Source organism: Ascidia mentula, chromosome 1, assembly GCF_947561715.1.
Source record: "Ascidia mentula chromosome 1, kaAscMent1.1, whole genome shotgun sequence".
In the NCBI taxonomy this organism is placed as follows: domain Eukaryota; kingdom Metazoa; phylum Chordata; class Ascidiacea; order Phlebobranchia; family Ascidiidae; genus Ascidia; species Ascidia mentula.
This window is the reverse complement of record NC_138566.1, coordinates 1672960-1695453: the sequence shown is the minus strand read 5'-3', so window position 1 is coordinate 1695453 and position 22494 is coordinate 1672960. Positions and strand designations below refer to the sequence as shown.

Sequence of the window (22494 nt, the reverse complement as noted above, 5' to 3'; positions counted from 1 at the left end):
AAAAGTCTGTGACAGCAATCATGGAAATCAATCAAATGAAAAAAAAACATTTTTGCATAACACGGAAAATGGAAAAATGGCAAAGAAATACAAGCGCAGGCAAAAAAAGACATTTAGGCAATTACAAATACACAAGCTGCCTCATTTATGTGATGCTTGCACTGGACACGATTGCTTGACCTCGTTTGTGCTTCAAGGTCATAGCTCACGTGGTAATAGGGCAACTTGTGACCTTTTGAAGTTTGGAACTTTTTCTGCTTTTCTCAAGGTTTAATAATTGCTTCACTTGTAGTTGCAATTCCTGTTGCCTGAAATAAATACATTTAGTTACAGGGCGAATCAAACTTGTTTTACTTGGACTTGTTTATCGAGTTTGAAGGTGGGACTAAGGCTTTGCGGCAGAAATTCATCAGTTTTAAAGCAAATCCTATCAATCTTATCGATTTGTTGTGAATTAAATCAAGTTCGTTCAACGCAAACGTTTGATCCAGAAGAATCGGTTTAAAGTCATGGTTGTGTGGATTCGAATCCTAACCAACTTACTGCTCAACGATCATTGTCATGAGATGTTCGTCTTTGTCTTCTTCTTCCTTCTTCTTCATCATCTTCTGGAGGACATGTTGTTCGAACGTGTAAAGTTCCGCCTCCTGTTCCTTACTCACCTTCTTTCCTGAAACGAAGATGATGGGAAGATGAGGATGATATTCTCACAAACTTGAGGTTGACATGATCACAAAATTCATATTATTGACTCCATGCTTGTGTATTTTATATTCGTTTGTCAATAAACAACTTACTGAAGGCATTGAAACGAACCGGTCCATTTCTGCAAATGTTGATGAACCTGGCGATGACTTCTAGAATAACAAAAGGAGCGGTTTTTTCTAGAAAACTCTTCAACAACATCGAATCTGTGGTAACTCCAGAATATTCCTGCGCGGTCTTCAATCGTTTGGAATGTGTAACTATAGAAATCATAAACTTACATCTACACGACTTGCAAATAATTCATTTCACTTGACCTTGTTCACAGAGTTTAAACAAATTCGACAAAATAACCCAAGATCAATGTTTTTTAGTAATGTTCCAGGCAGTAGACACAAATACTTTTAACCACACAAGAGTACGAACCTGAACATGGCGATGAGTAGATTGAGCATAAGAATGTTCGAGAAAAACATGTAGAAGCAAGTCAACAAAGCCGATACTATCCCGTAACCTGGGGAATTAACAGGAAACTTAAAACAAATTCCATTTTGGAAATTAGCCCACATTGACCGTTTGCAATTTGATATGCCACAAATCCAGGCATATTGGGCACTAGCGCCCCCTGGGGACCGTTTGCAATTTGAATTAGACTCCAATAAAAAAATTAGCAGTTCGAGATTTTGTGCTCACTGCAGTTATGATATCAGGTTATTTCCTATGCACTTTGAGAATGATTTAAAATTTACAAAACTTACGTTGTTGCGCCATAATTGCCGACTGCAAGATGGCTTTTAGATTACCAAGCTCTTCACGGAGTACAGAAAAGAGTTTGAGATACAGTTAGTGATTTAGATACTTACTGTTTTGTGCAACAGTCGCATTTCCAAGCTCGTTTCCATAAAGTTGCCAGTAAGGAACCCTGATAATGTTGTTGTAGACACTCAAGAGGAAAGTGTCAACCGATGTAATGTTTAATGTGTTCGTGTCACTAGAAAGTAAATGGACTTGTTTGAAGTAATAACTTCCAGTTAACACGCAGTTAGTTAACGCGTACAAACCGACTGCTTACGTTTTTGTCGGGTTTGGATAATTGTTGACGGAAAGAAGAATGACGCCATAACTGAGAAATATCAAACCCATAATGGAAAGGAAAATCACCAAATCCTTCAACTGTGGACAAAATATTGAGTTGACGATCCAACAAACACACCTTAACTGTCCTTGTGCATTTCATAAAACTTATGACTGATAAACGAAGTTAAAAATATATAAACAGGAAAATGATATGAATTATGTGAGCTGCACACAGATGGCCACTGTTTCGACCTGTCAGGTCTCATCAGTGCAGCTTGATGTGATTATGGACAATCTTGCCGTCCAAACATATGTCTGCAGTTCACATAAGTTAAAAATATCCGTTCCAACTCACCATTCTCCTCATCATGTACACCTTGGGCCCGAAGTATTTGAACACGAGGTAGACTTGGAAACACCTGATGTACATTGAGAACAAAGCAATACACAGGAATATTTTACCCGCGTACCTTAAGTTATCGCCAAACGCTGAGGACCACATTATTCCCAGGCCTGGAGACAATACTAAATTTATATGGCAAGACAACAATATATTAATTTTTATATTATCCACGCCAAAAGCTTTTGCTTTACACATGTTTGTTTATTTATCTTGTTAGTAGTGGCTGTTTTTATCTTGAGTCATATCCGGGGATGTTTTTTTTAAATCACGTTTAAACGCTGTTCTACTTCTCAGTGTTGAAGGTACGCGAACATTGTGGTAACTTACCTGTTGTTGAAATAACTCAGCCAAGCGCATCAATTGGAATTCATTTAATTAATGGTCATATTAAAAAGTGGTTAAAAATTTATGGAAAAGGTAACTAGTCATGCATGAACTGACTTCGCTTCATTAATAGGTCTGACGTCACAATGCTTAGTGCACGTCACCTGTCATGGCAACTTTGCGTAAAACTAAAGGTACATCTACAACCAAAATATTTTCTAAGTTTTTCGGTTCTACGTCAACTAAAAAATGTAGAAAACTGCACGAAAAGTAGCGGCGACCAAAAATCGTAAACAGTTTTCGCTGTATCGAATTTGACGCCAAACAAGGCACTTGCGTCAAAAAATGCATTGTGTGGATAGGAGATAGCAGATATCGAATAGTTTCAAGAACAGGAGGTTCCACAAATTACTTTAAGGTTTCACATCATACAAAAATATGTCACAGTGACGTCACAAACCAAAGGCTATTTGCCTCATTATCGGAAGACCAGGATGTAGCAGAAACGACATTACTCTGTACTTCGATAAGACGGGGATGGTGCGTTTCTTTGCTCAGTGACATTACATGATGTCATTTTGGGGGTTATGGCATAACTTTAACCTCACCTTTGTGTTGACTTTAATTTGATGTTTCCAGCATTTCTAGTTACGAACTATATTGCGAAAAATACATTAGTGGTTGATTGTGGCGAATTAATTCAATCATTTATGACACGAACTCGTAGGTAACGCAACTGCCAAGCAAAAAGTGGTTCTATACAGAATAATTGTGCGGCATTATCAGCTAATTTGGTCGGTTTTTCTCAGCGGAATTGCCAGCCTCAAAATACAATTACTTCTATCTTTTGCTTAATTGACGGTTTATTGTTTCTGTAGTGTTTTTAAAAGTTCATGCATCACGTTAGCAATCACAAAAGCTTTAACCACAAGAACACCCTGTCCCAGTAACTGTTTTATTATTATGCAACCACATAAGACTTCATAGGTCGAAATAGCGGCCATCTGTCTGCAGCTCAAATTAACATCAAAATCCGTTTGTTGCACTTGCTCACTTGTTGTCCCCTGTTTAATGCAAAACTATACTAAATCTGGTTTACAATGTTTTCCATTCCTATGCATAAGGCTTGCTGCCAGCACTCGCACGACTGAAGCGCCTTCTATGACGTCACCCAACAATATTCTCGCTTTCGCACGATTTCGTTCGCAGCGGCAAGAACGCGACTTTGATCAGCTGTATCTCAAAAGCCGGTCGCCGTATCAATCTACTTGTTTTACCAAAAAATTTTCTTTCAAGTTGTAACCATCTCTATTATTAAAATGTTTTATTTATCCGCGTCACATGCAATTTAATGTAAAGATTGGCTGAAAATGCGTTGCTGGTGGTTATAGATGGGAGTTCTGCAATAAAACGCGTTTAGTGAAGCGGTAACTAATTGCGTTTAGGCAAAGCAGAAATTGTCAAAGAATATAAATTTATTGCCTTGTAAATATATCAAATCGCTGCATGTGAATCAGAAGACAATGTAACCAAATTTGTTCTCCTAATTCTCTAAGTTAGTTTACAAAGTCGCGCAAAATATATTAATATTTACGATTTTTTATAGTTGTACAAAAAATATTTATTATCCACACGATCAAGGGCTGATGACCACAAAAAAAGCTCTCATCACATCCAGGTTTGCCGTTAACTCCTCACGTTTTTCTTCGCCTACAAATAAATTGTGGCTTTTGGTTTTTCGTGCTAATGTTCATCGATAATTTATGCATTCGCTAAACGTAAATTTTGCTTTATACATGCTTGTTTATTTATCCTGAAGTAGTGGCTGTTTTAATCTTATATTCCGGGGGAGGGGGTTTTTAATAACAAATTTAAACGAATTTTGACAAAATCAGACCTGCATGGTAGGGGTCCCGCACTTAAAAAAACATTCCCATCCACGAAGACCAAATTATTGACAAAATCAAACCTATTTTATTTTTACAAGTTACAACGTATATGAACATGAAACATAAAATAGTTTGGGCACCGATAAAACGAAAAGGGTTGGCGAGTCAGGCGCCCATGTGAAGGTTGCAACAGACTGCATTGGACTTCATATAGCGCGGATTAGCACTTGATAATTCACAAGGGAAAACAAGATGCTTAAGGCACACATGCATTGAACATAATGTACACCTTCACCTATTGTAGTATTGGAATTATAAATTCGTAGCAGAATCACGTTGGAAATCCACAAAAGGAATAATTGGTATTTTGCGGATATCTGCTATTATCACAAAATACAGCGGTTTGCAAACACAAATACATGATTCAAAAAAAACTGGTTAAAGTTGCATAAAACGATATTTTACATAAAAACTTCTATTCGAGCATTTTTGTCCGTGATCAATCTCAGTTAAATATCAACTACTCCCAAATATAGAAACATATTAAACAGCAACAATAGTCGCATAATCCACTGGTTTGTCAAGATCAAAAGCATGTGTCCAGACATCTAAGGTTGGATCGTAAACTTCAACTGATGTGATTCCTCTACCCAAGCTCCTATAAAACAAACATGATACAGTTTCATGAATCAGACACACAACAAACACAGGTAAGTTTTTCTAGAACGTTTTTCACTAAAAGTAAATTTTATAAGTTAACAAAAACAAACCAACGTACACCCGCAGACCCCTTCACCACTAAACCAAACCACACATACAACCTTGTATAATACAAAGTGTTTCAAGTTTAATCTTAACAAACATTTTATGCAAGTTGTTAATCAAGTATAACATCGTATATCCCACTTGTCCCAGTTTCTCTACATTTACATTTTCACATAAAACGGGAAACAGTGGACTATAGTGACGTCATAACAGCAACTCTTACCTCAATCCACCCACAACATAAATCCTCCCATCAATAACACAAGCAGAGTGACGGTGACGAGGATTTAGGAGAGGAGAAACATATTTCCATTTGTTGACTCTGGGTTCGTATTCTTCAACTGTTCGCAGGAAGTCAAGGCCACGACCCAAACCTCCTGTCAGATTTAAAGTAAAACTTTTTATTGTTTTTACGTTAATACTTTATAGTTATATCTACCAGTTTTTATGTTTAGGATTCTTTTCAGGAAACTCCATTATATTTATCACGTGATACATTTACCGATGACGAATATGAATTTGTATTTTATAAAATTTACATAAAAACCACTTACTGTTAGTTTTATTGCTTAACTTTTCATCACTAACCAATTGCATAGATCTTCCCTTTAATTTCTTCACATGCTAAATCCCATCTTGCTTGATTGAGAGAAGCGATTCTTGTGGAGGTTCCAACACGAATATCACGGAATTCACATGATTGTAAGGGTTGTAAGCCATCATATCCGCCCACAGAAAACAAAACATCTGAAGAAATTTTCAAATCGCTTGTGTTAATATTTATTGTGACGTCATATTACGGTTATGTCGTAATGTTACGTAATAAGCAATGAGGTAAGCTCTGCGTTTCTTAACGTACAAATAAGCGATCAGCTTTAAATCAAGGTTTTAATTAAAATTAATCAATATTATGGTTGATATTCATGCAATAAAGAACTACAAAATATAGATGGAATATTTCCTGCATTTCTGGTAAGTTTGAGGTCGGCGTTTCACAACATTTTCATGTCCAAAAGTGAATATTGTTGGGGTAAAAAGTTTAAACTGACTGATTTACATCTGGGCCCAGTCATGGAATATTGTTGGGGTAAATAGAGTGGATTTACTGATTACTTTAATTTATGGTTTACGGTTAATTATGTTGTTGTTTCAAATGCATGCCAACTATTTGGTACCGGGTCCAGTTATGAGATTAATCCTATACAAAAATGAATTTAGATGCATTCTTACTGTCAATTGGACACATTCCATGCCCATATCTTGGTTGTAACATGTTGAAACCATTTCTAAATCTGTCTTCTTGTACAGAATAACACAAAGTTGATGAGAATGTTCCTTGGTTTCCTTGACCGCCCGTGAGATACAAGTCATCTAAATTTGTTTGTAATTAGTGAATACAAGGTTGTCTATAAAAGTGATAATTGTTGAAAAACATCTAAATATTCACCAAATATTTACTATCAGTTTCCAAAAACATAGTTGGACAACTTTCTGTTCAACAATTGGTAACTTGTCAGTAATACTGTTACAAGTCCAAAAAAACACAAATTTTCTTTGGGTTATTACTAACAAAATTTATGGAGAGCAACAAGAATGAGTTGGTTGAGAGATGAGAAGATAGTCATAAACCACACAAAGACACACTAGTGATAAAAAGAACAGCCCCCGGTTTTGAAATCAACAATTTCAGAAATAACCACACCAACCTCCAACAACAGCAGATGCAGCCCAACTTCGACCTTCCAATAAATCAGCAATTTTTACCCAGTTTTTACTTTCCTCCAAATTCAACATCTCACAACTTTGTGTTGGACCATCTCCACCCATTACATAAATATTTTCACCAAATTTGGCTGAAGTTGAGTTCACTCTGTCTGTGATCATTTTCTAAATAAATTTTGATAATTTTAAAACAATGCATCAAGGCAAAGTGATTAAAATGTTTCACAAAATAAAAGAAAAGTCTCTATTTTAAAACAAGTAACTCGAATAATAGAAAAAAACATGACATACTATGGAACATATTTTATTAAGTCATTGGCATGTTACACTAAACCAGGGCATGTTTGCATTATTATTTCATGTACAATCAAATGAACAAAAAATTATTAGTGTCCAAGTTTTGCAATAAACCCTGGCTGTTACTGGACTTTTGCTGTCTTGCTAACTTTAGTTCAAATTTACATTTACTTGCAAACACAAAAAGCATGTATATTTATGAGAAAGTATGTTAAAAAGCAAAACTGTAAGACAGCAAGCAATGTACATACTGGGTAATGTTCATGCTGTTTTGTGGTAACATTCCATTTCACACAATCTCGTTTTGATTTATTGCCACCAATGAGAAGAAATCCTGACAAATCTGAAACATAAACATTTGCTTGTTATGGTTTTGTTTGCTTAAAATATTTTTTTGGGGGTAATAACAGTGGTAACATATTTTTTTATGAAAGTTAAGTTGTTGTTTTGTTAATCAATCTTTTTGAATGGAGTTAGTATTTGTGTATAGTATTTACACAAAGCTTCATTTAAGTATTTAATTACTTTGACACCAGTCTTTCTTAATGCTTTTTTGGTGAAGCACATCTTTCTATATTGGTCAGTTTTGATTTATTTGTTTAATCTCAGCCCACAGAATTGTATCCCTAACTTGTTGGTAGTTGACTGTCCCTGGATTCTGACCACATGTTTGCAATATGATTTGCCACGAGTAAATCTTAAGTGGGAAATTGAGTAGGGTTTAAAATTACAGGAGTACAAATGCTATAAGGGTGGTTGCAGCATTCAAGCCTCCACCTTGCAGTTCTCCAACTGGTATTATAAGGTTGGTCAAGTTTAATATGCACTTTTATTGACAATTCAACAGTTTTGGAATCGATTCCTAAAGTATAATTTTAAAAAGTTTCGGAGTGCAACTCATTCGAATAGAATATTATAAACATATACAGATTTGCACTTTTTACACCAGATATCTCAACATTATACCGGCGAAACGAGGAGAACATAATATAGTAGGTGTTTGTTACGTCACAAGACGACCACAACAAAATCACTGTGGTCGGGGGAAATAATCATTTCTTACTGGGGAGCATGTTGTCCATAACAGTGGTATAAATATGGTGGATAATGTGACAATATATAAAAAAATATCACACCTTTTTTGACAGAAGTTGCTTTTCCACTTGTTCCAGGTTTTTCAAAGTTCATTGAAAAAGCATCCATGACTGCATTGCTGCATTCTATGTTACCTCTTACTAGGGGCTGAAAATAATTAAATATATAAACTAATTATAAGTGAATCAACTAAAACAATTTACTTCATTTCTCATTGTGGTTGCAAGAGACTGAGTTGAAATAGATGAAAGATCAAGTTGTGAGAAAAGATTCACAAACAAATCCTCTCGATGGGAAGGATTGAAATTAACCCATCGAACCATTCCAGTAAATACAGCTTCTTCCATCTGCATTCAACAACTAATTTGTGACAACAAGTTAAGTAACTGTTAAAATATATCATAAAAAGGTTACTAACATGATCTGACTGCATCAAATTGTAAATTAAAACCAAAAACACAAATAGAAAGTAAAAATGTCACGTAAAAAGTTTAATTACCACAAAAGCAACTTAAAACAAATATAAAAAGTTGATATTTATTGGTTTGATGTAAGGTCGTTACAATAACATGCAGATAAGAACCCCTGGACCATAACCTACTAAAAATGTCTATCGCAAAATATGATGTAAAAGTTACCAGTTCACTAATTCTTGTAACGAGCATATGTTATGCAAAATACATGTTAAGTTTTAACTGCAGTTATTGCTGGAATTCACTTCGTTTTGTGTGAACACGAACAAACAACATTCACAGCTGGTGGCTGTGGATGAGGAACTGTTGATGAGTTTACCCAACCTTTTATAGTCGACATTTAATTTACCTTAACTTTCAAATAAAAAGTCTTGACAATTTTCTTCCACAATGCAAACAGAAAATACAAATTAATCACAATTACCCCTTTGTTTCTCTGTTTGATGATTGCAGACATATCACCAACATCAAGTTGCATGAAATCATCATGTTGTACAACTGTTGCAATGTTATCAACAATCATTTGGTTTGTTTTCTTTTCCACATCAGTAAGATTGTATCGAGTAGCATAAGCTCTTAGCTTCAAACAGTTGTCGGTTGAAGTCATTTTAAGGATGACTCGACAACAAAATGACTTCAACTCTGAAATTGTCAACAAAACAAAATTCAGCCACATCTAATTCAGAAGTGATATCTGTGCTCACTGCTCCATTAATCACAAATAATTTTTGCCCCTTGTCCCTGGTGTCAACAACGTGACAATAGTCAAACACAAAAATTTTAACCTAAAATATGCAAAATTGTCATGTTTGCAAATAAATAAATACACATGTAGAACATATATATTGACATAAACACTCTTAACACATTAACATCAGTAAAGATTAAACCTTGCATCTGTGTATAATCAGCATCTTCCAACACTTCCAACACATTTTTCTCTGTTACTTCAATATCACCAGTGTAAATATAATCCAATACACTTTCCAGTCTTTTTGGTGGAATATTGTCAACCTTGATAAAATCTGAGTATTTCTCGCGCATCTATAAGAAAACAAAGTTAACCAATCACAACAAACACAATCTGGTCTAAAGAACTGAAAAAAATATACAGCTTTACTGGTGAAGGAATATGGTATGTAATTTACATATAATAACATACATCAGTCCTGTTCAAATAAAAACATTACAAGGGCCATTGCAAAAAATAAATCAATCTAGTAGGATGCATTCTATCATAGTTGCAAGAGTTCAGCCAATGTAATTGTCAAGTAATAACAAAAACCACCTTAACATTTTAACAATTTAAACCTTAATATTGTAACAACTCAGACAAATGCTTATCAGATATGCAAATACTAGACTAAGCTGTTGCAACTGAGCCAATTGTGTCAAAACATGAGCTGGATGTCGGTATCGAGCCATGTGGTATAGAGGCCTGGTGTAAACTAAAGGGATGAACAACTCTGGGTATGTATGTTCATAAAAGACAGGTATAAAATATTATGGTTTGTTCCTCAATTGTTGAGATATTATACCACAAGACCTATGAGTTTTGTCACCAAACTAAATTAATTTTAAAAACTAAAGAGTTGTTGTTGTTGTCTAAATTAAATTTTTGCTTGATTGCAACAAAGCATTTACGGACAGGGGACAACTAAATGACAAACATTCAGGTTTCATAATATTTCTACATAACAAACACTTACCTCAACACCAAGTAAAGCATTAAAATAATCTGACATAGAACAAACAACAGCATCGTGTATTGAATAGTTTTCTCCTTGGGAACAAAGTGTTCTGTTGCAAAATCGTTTTGTTTCTTTTCTGTCACTAAAACATCAATAGTTTAACTTCAGTAAATCTCCGTGAATTAAACTTACTTGTTTAAAAAATCCATCACTTTCTGGTGATGCAAGTTTATTTCTTCTTGTGTTCGCTTCATGATGAAGACAAAAAGGGAAACTGACAGTCAATGAAATGCCGGGTCTAGTGTACAACCCTAAATGTTTGGTTGTAACCTCTTTCTATTTTTTGCAGCATTTCCGAGAACGAAACCAATGGAACACCGGAGGGGAACCACCTTTATACCACGCTTCAGTGATCAGCAAGTAATATTTGATTTTTTTTCAGTTAAATTTATTCAAAGATTGTTCTTGACCATTAAACATTGAGTAACACATAAATTTTCAAACGAGCCGATGCTTTTAATTATTCAAGCATTGAACGAGAACTATTTCATTGTGTGATCGGTTTTAAAAAAATATTTGGCCTTGGTGTATGTAATCGCCAAAGTTTCGCGTCTTGAACGCAACGAAATAACTGCCGCTTGTAAGCTTGATTACAAGCGTGGCTTATAATTTGTCTACGCCAAATAAATAGCGCACGTTTTATGTTGCTTACTCAGGCCGTACTGTCGGTAAGTGTGGCTTATTTTGTCAATTATGAATTATGAATTTTGTATGTTTATCGCTTGTATTTATTTCCAGAAAACCTTCCGTTACAATCTTGACGACACCAATTGAATAAACAAGTGGGAAAGTGCGTATGAGTTGTAGACAGCGGCAATTGTGCAGCACACCAGCTACAAATTAAAAGGCTGCGGCTACACAGTCTATTTCTAGCTTTTCCAGATAAATATGTACACGTATGTCGAGTTTGTTCAACTAGAACAGTACATCCCAACCAGTGGGTCGCATTTCTAAATGTTACAGTTTTCTATTAGATCACGAAATTGTTGCATGTCATTCGTTTGGTCATATCTCATAGTGGGTCGCACAATAAAACTTGCATTAAAAGTGGGTCGCGAACTGAAAAAGGTTGGGAAGCACTGCAATATAGAATGTGATCTATCATCTCCCAAATTTGCCTTCACGTCAAAGCAACAATAGCACAAATTTCTTGAACGTCATTCCAGATAATGATCCAGAAGTTAAAGTGGCAGCAACAACATGTGCTGTTGTTACAAATTTCAACAGTGTTTTGCACAGGGTGTTTGAGAGGTCCTCATCCTGGCAATCGATGATTCGTATTGTTGGCTGGGTGCTTAGGTTTCCAGAAGCATTACGCAATCCTGATCAGAGAACAACTTTAGGCACTCTAACCGTAGATGAACTGAAGCAGGCGAAAAATCGAAAACTCTTTATGGTTCAACAAGAACATTCCCAGCAAACATCGAACGTGGAAGGAACGTTTTTGTTACGTTGGCTTTTGGTTGAAACGTTCATTAACGTAAATCGAACCAAAAAAATTTTACTGGTTGCATGTTTTCCAAATATTAACGTTGATTCTACGTTTCCTTTCGACGTTTTTTAAACCAACCAAATATCAGCGTTGAACTAACGTAGGAAATGAACGTCTTCTAAACCTAACCTAATTCCAACGTTCTTTTGTTGTTAATCGTAAAACGTTGTATCAACCAACCAAAACCTAACGTTTATTGAACGTTGTTATGATAACGTTATAATAAAGAACCAAACATCAACGTTATTCTAATGTTATCGGAAAAACAAAAAATCAACCAACCAAAACCTAACGTTTATTGAACGTTGTTATGATAACGTTATAATAAAGAACCAAACATCAACGTTATTCTAATGTTATCGGAAAAACAAAAAATCAACCAACCACAACCTAACGTTTATTGAACGTTGTTATGATAACGTTATAATAAAGAACCAAACATCAACGTTACTCTAATGTTATCGGAAAAACAAAAAATCAACCAACCACAACCTAACGTTTATTGAACGTTGTTATGATAACGTTATAATAAAGAACCAAACATCAACGTTATTCTAATGTTATCGGAAAAACAAAAAATCAACCAACCAAAACCTAACGTTTATTGAACGTTGTTATGATAACGTTATAATAAAGAACCAAACATCAACGTTATTCTAATGTTATCGGAAAAACAAAAAATCAACCAACCAAAACCTAACGTTTATTGAATGTTGTTATGATAACGTTATAATAAACAACCAAACATCAACGTTATTCTAATGTTATCGGAAAAACAAAAAATCAACCAACCAAAACCTAACGTTTATTGAACGTTGTTATGATAACGTTATAATAAAGAACCAAACATCAACGTTATTCTAATGTTATCGGAAAAACAAAAAATCAACCAACCAAAACCTAACGTTTATTGAACGTTGTTATGATAACGTTATAATAAAGAACCAAACATCAACGTTATTCTAATGTTATCGGAAAAACAAAAAATCAACCAACCAAAACCTAACGTTTATTGAACGTTGTTATGATAACGTTATAATAAAGAACCAAACATCAACGTTATTCTAATGTTATCGGAAAAACAAAAAATCAACCAACCAAAACCTAACGTTTATTGAACGTTGTTATGATAACGTTATAATAAAGAACCAAACATCAACGTTATTGTAATGTTATCGGAAAAACAAAAAATCAACCAACCAAAATCTAACGTTTATTGAATGTTGTTATGATAACGTTATAATAAAGAACCAAACATCAACGTTATTCTAATGTTATCGGAAAAACAAAAAATCAACCAACCAAAACCTAACGTTTATTGAACGTTGTTATGATAACGTTATAATAAAGAACCAAACATCAACGTTATTCTAATGTTATCGGAAAAACAAAAAATCAACCAACCAAAACCTAACGTTTATTGAACGTTGTTATGATAACGTTATAATAAAGAACCAAACATCAACGTTATTCTAATGTTATCGGAAAAACAAAAAATCAACCAACCAAAACCTAACGTTTATTGAATGTTGTTATGATAACGTTATAATAAAGAACCAAACATCAACGTTATTTTAATGTTATCGGAAAAACAAAAAATCAACCAACCAAAACCTAACGTTTATTGAACGTTGTTATGATAACGTTATAATAAAGAACCAAACATCAACGTTATTCTAATGTTATCGGAAAAACAAAAAATCAACCAACCAAAACCTAACGTTTATTGAACGTTGTTATGATAACGTTATAATAAAGAACCAAACATCAACGTTATTCTAATGTTATCGGAAAAACAAAAAATCAACCAACCAAAACCTAACGTTTATTGAACGTTGTTATGATAACGTTATAATAAAGAACCAAACATCAACGTTATTCTAATGTTATCGGAAAAACAAAAAATCAACCAACCAAAACCTAACGTTTATTGAATGTTGTTATGATAACGTTATAATAAAGAACCAAACATCAACGTTATTCTAATGTTATCGGAAAAACAAAAAATCAACCAACCAAAATCTAACGTTTATTTAACGTTGTTATGATAATGTCATAATAAAGAACCAAACATCAACGTTATTCTAATGTTATCGGAAAAACAAAAAATCAACCAACCAAAACCTAACGTTTATTAAATGTTGTTATGATAACGTTATTATAAAGAACCAAACATCAACGTTATTCCAATGTTATCGGAATGACGAAAAAATAACCAACCGATGCGTAACATTTATAGAATGTTTGTTAAACAATTGCGCGTCAATGTTAACGCAACAAGGACGTTGACTTGACAAATAAATAAATAAATAATTAATTGAGTATTATAGCAGGTTAATGTTATCATAATTAAGAGGTTTATCTCATACCATGTCTTTTCATATCAGAATGACTGTTTGATACCAAATAAAAAAGGTGTTGTGAAATATCATTAAAGTTTGAGGCACAAAGTCAAATAGCAAACATAACTTTTTTCATTTGTTGGCCGAAAAGCGTTTCACATGGGAATAACGTATTATCAGTCAAAATCTGACAGTTGTTTACGCTTCAGATATTTCTTTGCCCAACGTCGACCGACTCCCACGGCAGCAATTCTAGTACAATGGACGGTGCAATTTTTTAGGGTTGCCATTCATCAGGGAATTTTGCTTTAATTTAAATCAAACTAACGCCTAAAATACAAACATTCCCATTACAGCGATTACATCCGAAATAGGCATGCATTATTCGTTTATACTGATTGAAAATAATGTTCAAATAATAATAGGTTTGCTATCGACTGGCACATTGAAATGCTTGGTCGCTTGGCTCTCAAAGGCCAATTGAAATAAAAGGAATCGGGTTTTACAGTTCAACTCCGAATAGTGCGTTGTAATACTGTGCAAAATTTTGTTTCGATTAAAGTTGAAACAAACGAATGAGAGACTGACAACTTGATTGAACACGAAGGCACGACCCGCGCGGTTTGGTATCTACTGCCGGCACGTTAACATGCTTGGTCGCTTGGCTCTCAAAAGCGAATTAAAATAAATGAAATCGGGTTTTACAGTTCAACTCCGAATAGTGTGTTGTAATACTGTGCAACATATTGTTTCGATAAAAATTGAAACAAACGAATGAGAGACTGACAACTTGATTGAACGCGAAGGCACGACCCGCGCGGTTTGGTATCTACTGCCGGCACGTTAACATGCTTGGTCGCTTGGCTCTCAAAAGCGAATTAAAATAAATGAAATCGGGTTTTACAGTTCAACTCCAAATAGTGTGTTGTAATACTGTGCAAAATTTTGTTTCGATTGAAGTTGAAACAAACGAATGAGAGACTGACAACTTGATTGAACACGAAGGCACGACCCGCGCGGTTTGGTATATACTGCCGGCACGTTAACATGCTTGGTCGCTTGGCTCTCAAAAGCGAATTAAAATAAATGAAATCGGGTTTTACAGTTCAACTCCAAATAGTGTGTTGTAATACTGTGCAAAATTTTGTTTCGATTGAAGTTGAAACAAACGAATGAGAGACTGACAACTTGATTGAACGCGAAGGCACGACCCGCGCGGTTTGGTATCTACTGCCGGCACGTTAACATGCTTGGTCGCTTGTCTTTCAAAAGCCAATTGAAATGAAAGAAATCGGGTTTTACAGTTCAACTCCGAATAGTGTGTTGTAATACTGTGCAAAATTTTGTTTCGATTGAAGTTGAAACAAACGAATGAGAGACTGACAACTTAATTGAACACGAAGGCACGACCCGCGCGGTTTGGTATCTACTGCCGGCACGTTAACATGCTTGGTCGCTTGTCTTTCAAAAGCCAATTGAAATGAAAGAAATCGGTTTTTGCAGTTCAACTCCGAATAGAGTGTTGTAATACTGTGCAAAACTTTTATGATGTGATAGTGGAGGACCCTTTCCAAAATTCTATATACCGTAAACGTAACCAAACTGCTCCTGTATGGCTATATCGAAATGGGACCAAATCAGTTGTTTTTCGAGATTTGTAAAGATTAAATTGTCATATACGCAATACTTCGTCCTATACAAAACCCAGTTCGAAAAATTTCACATTCCTTGCGACACCACACACTGTGATTAATTGGGCTCTCCACCGCGGACCTCGCTACGCTTCGTCCCTTGTGGATTTGCCTTAGCGTGTGGTCGAAGACCTTAAAGGCGACAACGGACAATGGACAGCGCACCACATACCTCACGTTTTCGAATAAGAAAATTTGCACGTCGACTTTCCTTGTTGTGCAGGGAACAACATCGTTTGATTGCAATAACAGTTTTTGTACCGCATTTTTGGTTTTATTTCTAGCAAACGATTAGGACATGGTTAGTAGTATCATTTATTATCGTATCTTCCTGTTTATGTTACACTGAATTTAGGGTTTTGGCGCTATCTGGCCCGTCGCGGCTAGTGGGAGTGAAGCCGGTTGGCGGGAAAGTTTTTCAAAGTACTGTTGGGTTCCTCTCGGGAGGGACATTATTGATTTTGGTTATGAGTCAAAGTTATGGTTAGCCTTAACCCTTTCGTAAAATATTTTTTGGCAGAATAAATCCAATTGTCATTTAAAAAATAACAATAAAAATTAGAAACTTGCTTCAATATTGACCTAAAAACACATTGTGCTTAAAGCTAGCCAGTGCGTTTTATTTTCACTTTTTGAAGTCAATTGGTTTCGTTGTTCAACAAGTTGTATAACGCATGTTAATCTTAAAGTTTGTCCCAAGAAAAAACTCTGTCAGCGCACGCAAGTGTACAAAGAGTAATTGCGGGCCACCGCAAAATAGTTTGTATTTGTGCTTTTTTTTACTGTGGGTTTTATTTAGAGATACGAACCAGGGCCGGTCATTTATACGGAGCCATTCACGCATGAATTCTATTTTCGAGTTCGACTAAAAGCCATTTCGACAAATTCTGTATTCCTTGCGACACCACACACTGTGATTAATTGGGGCTGTCCACCGACCTCGCTATAGTTCGTCCCTTGTCGATTTGCCACAGCGTGGGGTCGCAAGTCGACAACGCACCGCATCACATATTTGCAAAAGAACATTTGGCGCTATCTGGGCTTGCCGCGGCCTGTGGGAGTGGAGCCGGTTGGCGGGAAAGTTTTTCAAAGTACGGTTGGATTCCTCTCAGGAGAGATATTATTGGCTGCGAGTTAAACTGATGGTTAGCCTCAAGTCATGTCAGAAATAATATCAGAGTATACCATAGCATAACCTCAGAACACATAATTTGTTTAGTGCTATATAGCAAATTTTGTGTTTTGTAATGACTGTTGATTTACACAGGTTGTTTTGCAGCTTAAAGTAATTTGCTGGTTAAAGTTGACAATAAAAGTTCCATGGCAAATGAAAGACAATGTGATCCGCTTGAGAAAGTAAGTAAATCATTTTATGTTAATGCCCAGATTGTTGTTATATTTTCATATGTTTTGCAGATTAATGACCAATGAAGCAATGGCACAACTTAGCATGAAAGGAAGCCATGGAAAAAGAACTTTCACCACAGCATAACTGTATAAAGTGGTGAGTGAAACATCAACATTTCAGCTATGCTCAAGGGACAAACCAAGGTCCATCACTATTAGTTTGGGGTTGTTAAAATAAAATTGCTTTTTGAGAACCTTAATAGATCATTAGATATTTGCTTTTAGATGTTTTCTAATACAACTTGGTGGGGTTGTGGCAATAAGAAAAATATGTTTTAAAGAAAAAAAATCTTTTAACAACCTATATGAAACACGCTTTAGTATGTGAAATATAGCAGCAGTTCTTTGGCAGAACAACAACCATGATTTGTTTTGTTACAAAAAGTAATGCGAACTTCTCAATTTTACAGATTACATGATGAGGTGCAGCTCGACCACCAAAAAAGAAATAAACGCTTATTGGCGGACTGCTTTCAAGTTCGCCCCGTTTAGAAAATCGTCTTTGTGTGCATCTTCAGACGACTCGTTGTCGCAATAAGGTTATATGTATTTGTATAATGTATTCTAATAAATACACTTCTGGAAATATTGTGTACCTATGATGGAGCTCCAATGTCAAGGTGCAGAGTTTTAACTCAACAGCAATTGTGTATTGGTTATCAGTTTGCGTCTACTACTGGGAAAAGGTTTTACGTTTTCAGAACAAAACAAACACAAGCTGAGCAACAAACGAAAACTTGAAAGTTACGTTAGCTCAGCAACGTTCTACAAACAAACAAAAAACAACGTTAAGAAAACGCCCATCGAGTTACGTTGATCCAATGTTGCCCAATTTACGTTAACAAAACTTTAAAAATCAACCTCGTGGTAACGCGATAACAACGTTATGATTCTAATCAGATTTAAACGTTTAAAAAACCTCCATCAAAATACGTTGATGTAATGTTGCTCAAATTACGCAAAAAAAACTTTCAAAATCAACCTCGTGGTAACGCGATAACAACGTTAGGATTCTAATCAGATTTCAACGTTTAAAACACATTCATCAAATTACGTTGATGTAATGTTGCTCAAATTACGTAAAAAAAACTTTCAAAATCAACCTTTTGGTAACGTGATAACAACGTTATGATTCTAATCAGATTTCAACGTTTAAAAAACATTCATCAAATTACGTTGATGTAATGTTGCTCAAATTACGTAAAACAAACTTTCAAAATCAACCTCGTGGTAACGCGATAACAACGTTAGGATTCTAATCAGATTTAAACGTTTAAAAAACCTCCATCAAATTACGTTGATCCAATGTTGCTCAAAATACGTTAAAAAACCTTTCAAAATCAACCTCGTGGTAACACGATAACAACGTTATGTTGCTATTGAGATTTCAACGTTTAAAAAACATTCGTCAAAATACGTTGATCTAATGTTGCTCAAATTACGTTAAAAAACCTTTCAAAATCAACTTCGTGGTAACACGATAACAACGTTATGATTCTAATGAGATTTCAACGTTGAAAAAACATTCATCAAATTACGTTGATCTAATGTTGCTCAAATTACGTTAAAAAACCTTTCAAAATCAACCTCGTAGAAACAAATTTTCAACGTTGTGGTTAGAACCAACTTCATACGTTACTTAAACGTAAGAATGTTTGCTGGGTTACGGTTAGGAGTATAAGCTCCTAAAAGTGGGGAAACCTATTCACGAATCCAGTTCGATTTATAATTTGAATCCTTGTTTAATTGATGAACTAATTTGTGTTGGTGGGAGAACTAGCCTTTGTAAAGCGCTTAAAGTACACCACAAAGTATTCTTGCCCGGACGTGGCCGCGCTTCTGAGCTAATTGCAAGACATTTTCACGAAATTTCTGGCCACAGTGGAAGGGAATACGTTTTGGCTCTGATAAGAGAACAACTTTGGATGGTCAGAGCTAATACTCTGGTGCGTTCTGTGTTGAACCGTTGTGTGGACTGTAAAAGAAGAACGGGAAGGCGTGGCGTACAACAGATGGCGTCCTTACCCGAGGACAGGTTAACCCCCGATAAGCCGCCGTTTACGTTTGTGGGAGTTGACTACTTACGGAGCATTATTTACTTGTCTTACAACCAGAGCTATTCATATAGGAGTAGCAAATAGCTTGGACACAAGTTCTTTTATTTTAGCCTTGCGCAGGTTCATTGCTCGACGAGGACAAGTGGCCGAGCTTCGTTCCGACAATGGAACCAATTTCGTCGGTGCCAAACGAGAGCTGTGGCAGGCGCTCCAAGAGCTGAACCAAACTAAAATTGTGAATTTTTTGTCTTCAAACCAGATCAAATGGCACTTCAATCCCCCAGGTGCGTTCCATCACAGTGGAATATGGGAACGATCAATACGTACTGTACGAAAGGTGCTATCGTCCATCAGCAAGGAGCAAGTCCTTGACGAAGAAGGTTTAACAACTCTGATGTGTGAAGCAGAGGCAATTGTTAATGGCCGACCTCTGACAACGGTGTCCAGCGATCCTGATGATTTGGAGCCCTTGACTCCAAACCACCTCCCACATCTAAAGTCGGACCAGCCGTTTCCTGTAGGCTCCTTTTCCAAACGAGACATTTATTCAAGGCGCAGATGGCGCCAAGTTCAATATCTAGCGGACCTCTTTTGGAAGCGGTGGCTGAAGGAATATTTGCCACTGATGGACAAACGCCAGAAATGGGTCAAACCTCATCGCAATTTTATTGTTAATGATATTGTTTGTGTTGTTGACGAAAATATGCCCAGAGGCACCTGGCTTCTTGGACGCATTGTTGCCACTTTTCCGTCCAGCCACGATGGGCTGGTGCCGTCTGTTAAAATTAAAACTAAAAACGGCTTTATAGAAAGACCCATTACCAAAATCTGCTTAATAGTGGAAGCTGAAACAAAATGAGGTGTTTTCTTGCGTATTGTTATCAATTTGTTGTGTTAAGCACTCCGTTCTCTCCTCCTTAAAGGGGCCGGAGTGTAATCGCCAAAGTTTTGCGTCTTGAACGCAACGAAATAACTGCCGCTTGTAAGCTTGATTACACGCGTGGCCTAATTTGTCTACGCCAAATAAATAGCGCACGTTTGAAAGCGCACGTTTTATGTTGCTTACTCAGGCCTTACTGTCGGTAAGTGTGGCTTATTTTGTTAATTATGAATTTTGTATGTTTATCGCTTGTATTTATTTCCAGAAAACCTTGCGTTACAATCTTGACGACACCAATTGAATAAACAAGTGGGAAAGTGCGTACGAGTTGTAGACAGCGGCAATTGAGCAACACACCACAGCTACAAATTAAAAGGCTGCGGCTACAGTCTATTTATAGCTTTTACAGATAAATATGTATACGTATGTGGAGTTTGTTCAACTAGAAAAGTACATCCCAACCAGTGGGTCGCATTTCTAAATGTTACAGTTTTCTATTAGATCACGAAATTGTTGCATGTCATTCGTTTGGTCATATCTCATTGTGGGTCGCACAATAAAACTTGCATTAAAAGTGGGTCGCGAACTGAAAAAGGTTGGGAAGCATTGCAATAGAATGTGATGTATCATCTCCCAAATTTTGCCGTCAAGTTCCGAACTTTGCTGTAATAACGTCATCTCACGCTACTACTCTCCTCCGCGACCTTCACTATTCAGCTAAAAAACGTATAATTCAGACTCTTTTTTATCTCTCTTGACTTCCGAAAAGCTTTCGATTCCATCTCTCATGACTGGCTCCTCTTGCAATTAAAACTAAAGCGCTTTCCCCCACTTTTTACTGATTTTTTATCTTCACTCAATTCTTCATCCTCATCACAAGCCCTCCTCAACGGGTTTGCCACAACGGGTTTCCCGATCAGGAGAGGTGTTAGGCAAGGTGACCCCCTTAGCCTGACCCTCTTCCTGATTGCTGTCGACCCACTTCTTGCTGCCCTTCAAAACCACCCCTCAATTAGGTCTATCCCCGCACCATGCCGCAACGTTCCCAAAGCGGTCGCCTACGCGGACGATGTCACCGGTGACCGGCCGCGACTCCCTCTTACTTGCCACCGACCTCGTCACACAATTTTCTAGTATATCAGGTTTAACCGTAAATCCCACCAAAACCCAGGCGATCGCCACCATCAATCCCCCTCATAACTTTACCCAATATCAGATAACTTGGAATAGTAAGGCCATAAGCCCATTAAATATGCCAATCGGACACCCCAGCTCAATCACCACGGCATGGGGCAAAGCCATTTTCTTTTTACGCACCCGTGTCTCCTCTATAAGCGACCCCTTTCTGACCTACGATTCGAAAAGCATCCTCACTGAAACATTACTCCTCCCCCAGATCTCTTACTGAGCCAGAACGTACCATCTCCCTGAAAGACAGCGGGAAGTGGTAGACAGCATTGTGGCAGGTTTCGTTGGGGGTCACCACAATCCTACCCTTCCACAGAGTTAAGCCGTCGTGCTATTATCCATGTACAGGAAGTATTCCGAATGGTCTAGCGTGGAATTTGTGTCGACCCCAGTGGTCATTGGTTGTTACCATCACCCACGTGCAATAATTGAAACGTTGTAAACGTGCAATGGTTGGAGACGATGAAACAAAACTTCCAACTACTAGAAGTATGTGTGTTGTAATTAATCCATTGTAAGAGTTAATAAATCAATTATTAGATTCCAGTCGGGATAATAAATACACGCGGAATTTTTATTATCTGGTTAAATAAATAGTTCACACTTTAAAAGAATTTTAAAGGAACTATGAAATCATTTAATTTTAAAATCGCAAAGTTGAAAACAGCAACTTTTAATAAGGCACTGATGTAGCCGGTACGAAACTTAATGAAATCAGTGCAGAAACAATAAAGAAAAGTCTGTAACAGCAATGATAGAAATCAATCAAATGAAAAAAACATTTTTACATAACACGGAAAATGGAAAAGTGGCAAAGAAACACAAGCGTAGGCAAAAAAGACATTTAGGCAATTACAAATACACAAGCTGCCTCATTTATGTGATGCTTGCACTAGACACAATTGCTTGACCTCGTTTGTGCTTCAAGGTCATGGC

At 36.3% G+C, this 22494-nt stretch overlaps 1 protein-coding gene and 1 pseudogene across 1 annotated transcript; both read right to left on the bottom strand.

Annotated features, from left to right (window-relative positions):
• Positions 1-205: 205 nt before the first annotated feature.
• Positions 206-2284, bottom strand: LOC145917743 (transient receptor potential cation channel subfamily M member-like 2; annotated as a pseudogene).
• A 2253-nt stretch (positions 2285-4537) lies between these two features.
• On the bottom strand, positions 4538-8619 carry LOC145917800 (kelch-like protein 26). The gene is made up of 8 exons (XM_083003086.1): positions 8481-8619; positions 8319-8424; positions 7434-7525; positions 6870-7050; positions 6394-6534; positions 5752-5910; positions 5387-5540; positions 4538-5056 (listed from the first exon to the last, which is right to left on the bottom strand). The coding sequence occupies exons 1-8, from the start codon at positions 8598-8600 to the stop codon at positions 4942-4944; spliced, it is 1068 nt and encodes a 355-aa protein (XP_082859212.1). The 5' UTR covers positions 8601-8619; the 3' UTR covers positions 4538-4941.
• Between the last annotated feature and the right edge of the window lie 13875 nt (positions 8620-22494).

Bases quoted from the DNA above. Each gene is read 5' to 3' on its own strand.
- LOC145917800 (XM_083003086.1), bottom strand. From the start codon at position 8,600: ATGGTTCGATGGGTTAATTTCAATCCTTCCCATCGAGAGGATTTGTTT. The intron at 8,425-8,480 runs GTAAATTGTTTT...AATTATTTTCAG, and splicing joins CAACCACAATGAGAAATGAA to CCCCTAGTAAGAGGTAACAT. The intron at 6,535-6,869 runs GTTGGTGTGGTT...AAACAAATTTAG, and splicing joins TGCATCTGCTGTTGTTGGAG to ATGACTTGTATCTCACGGGC.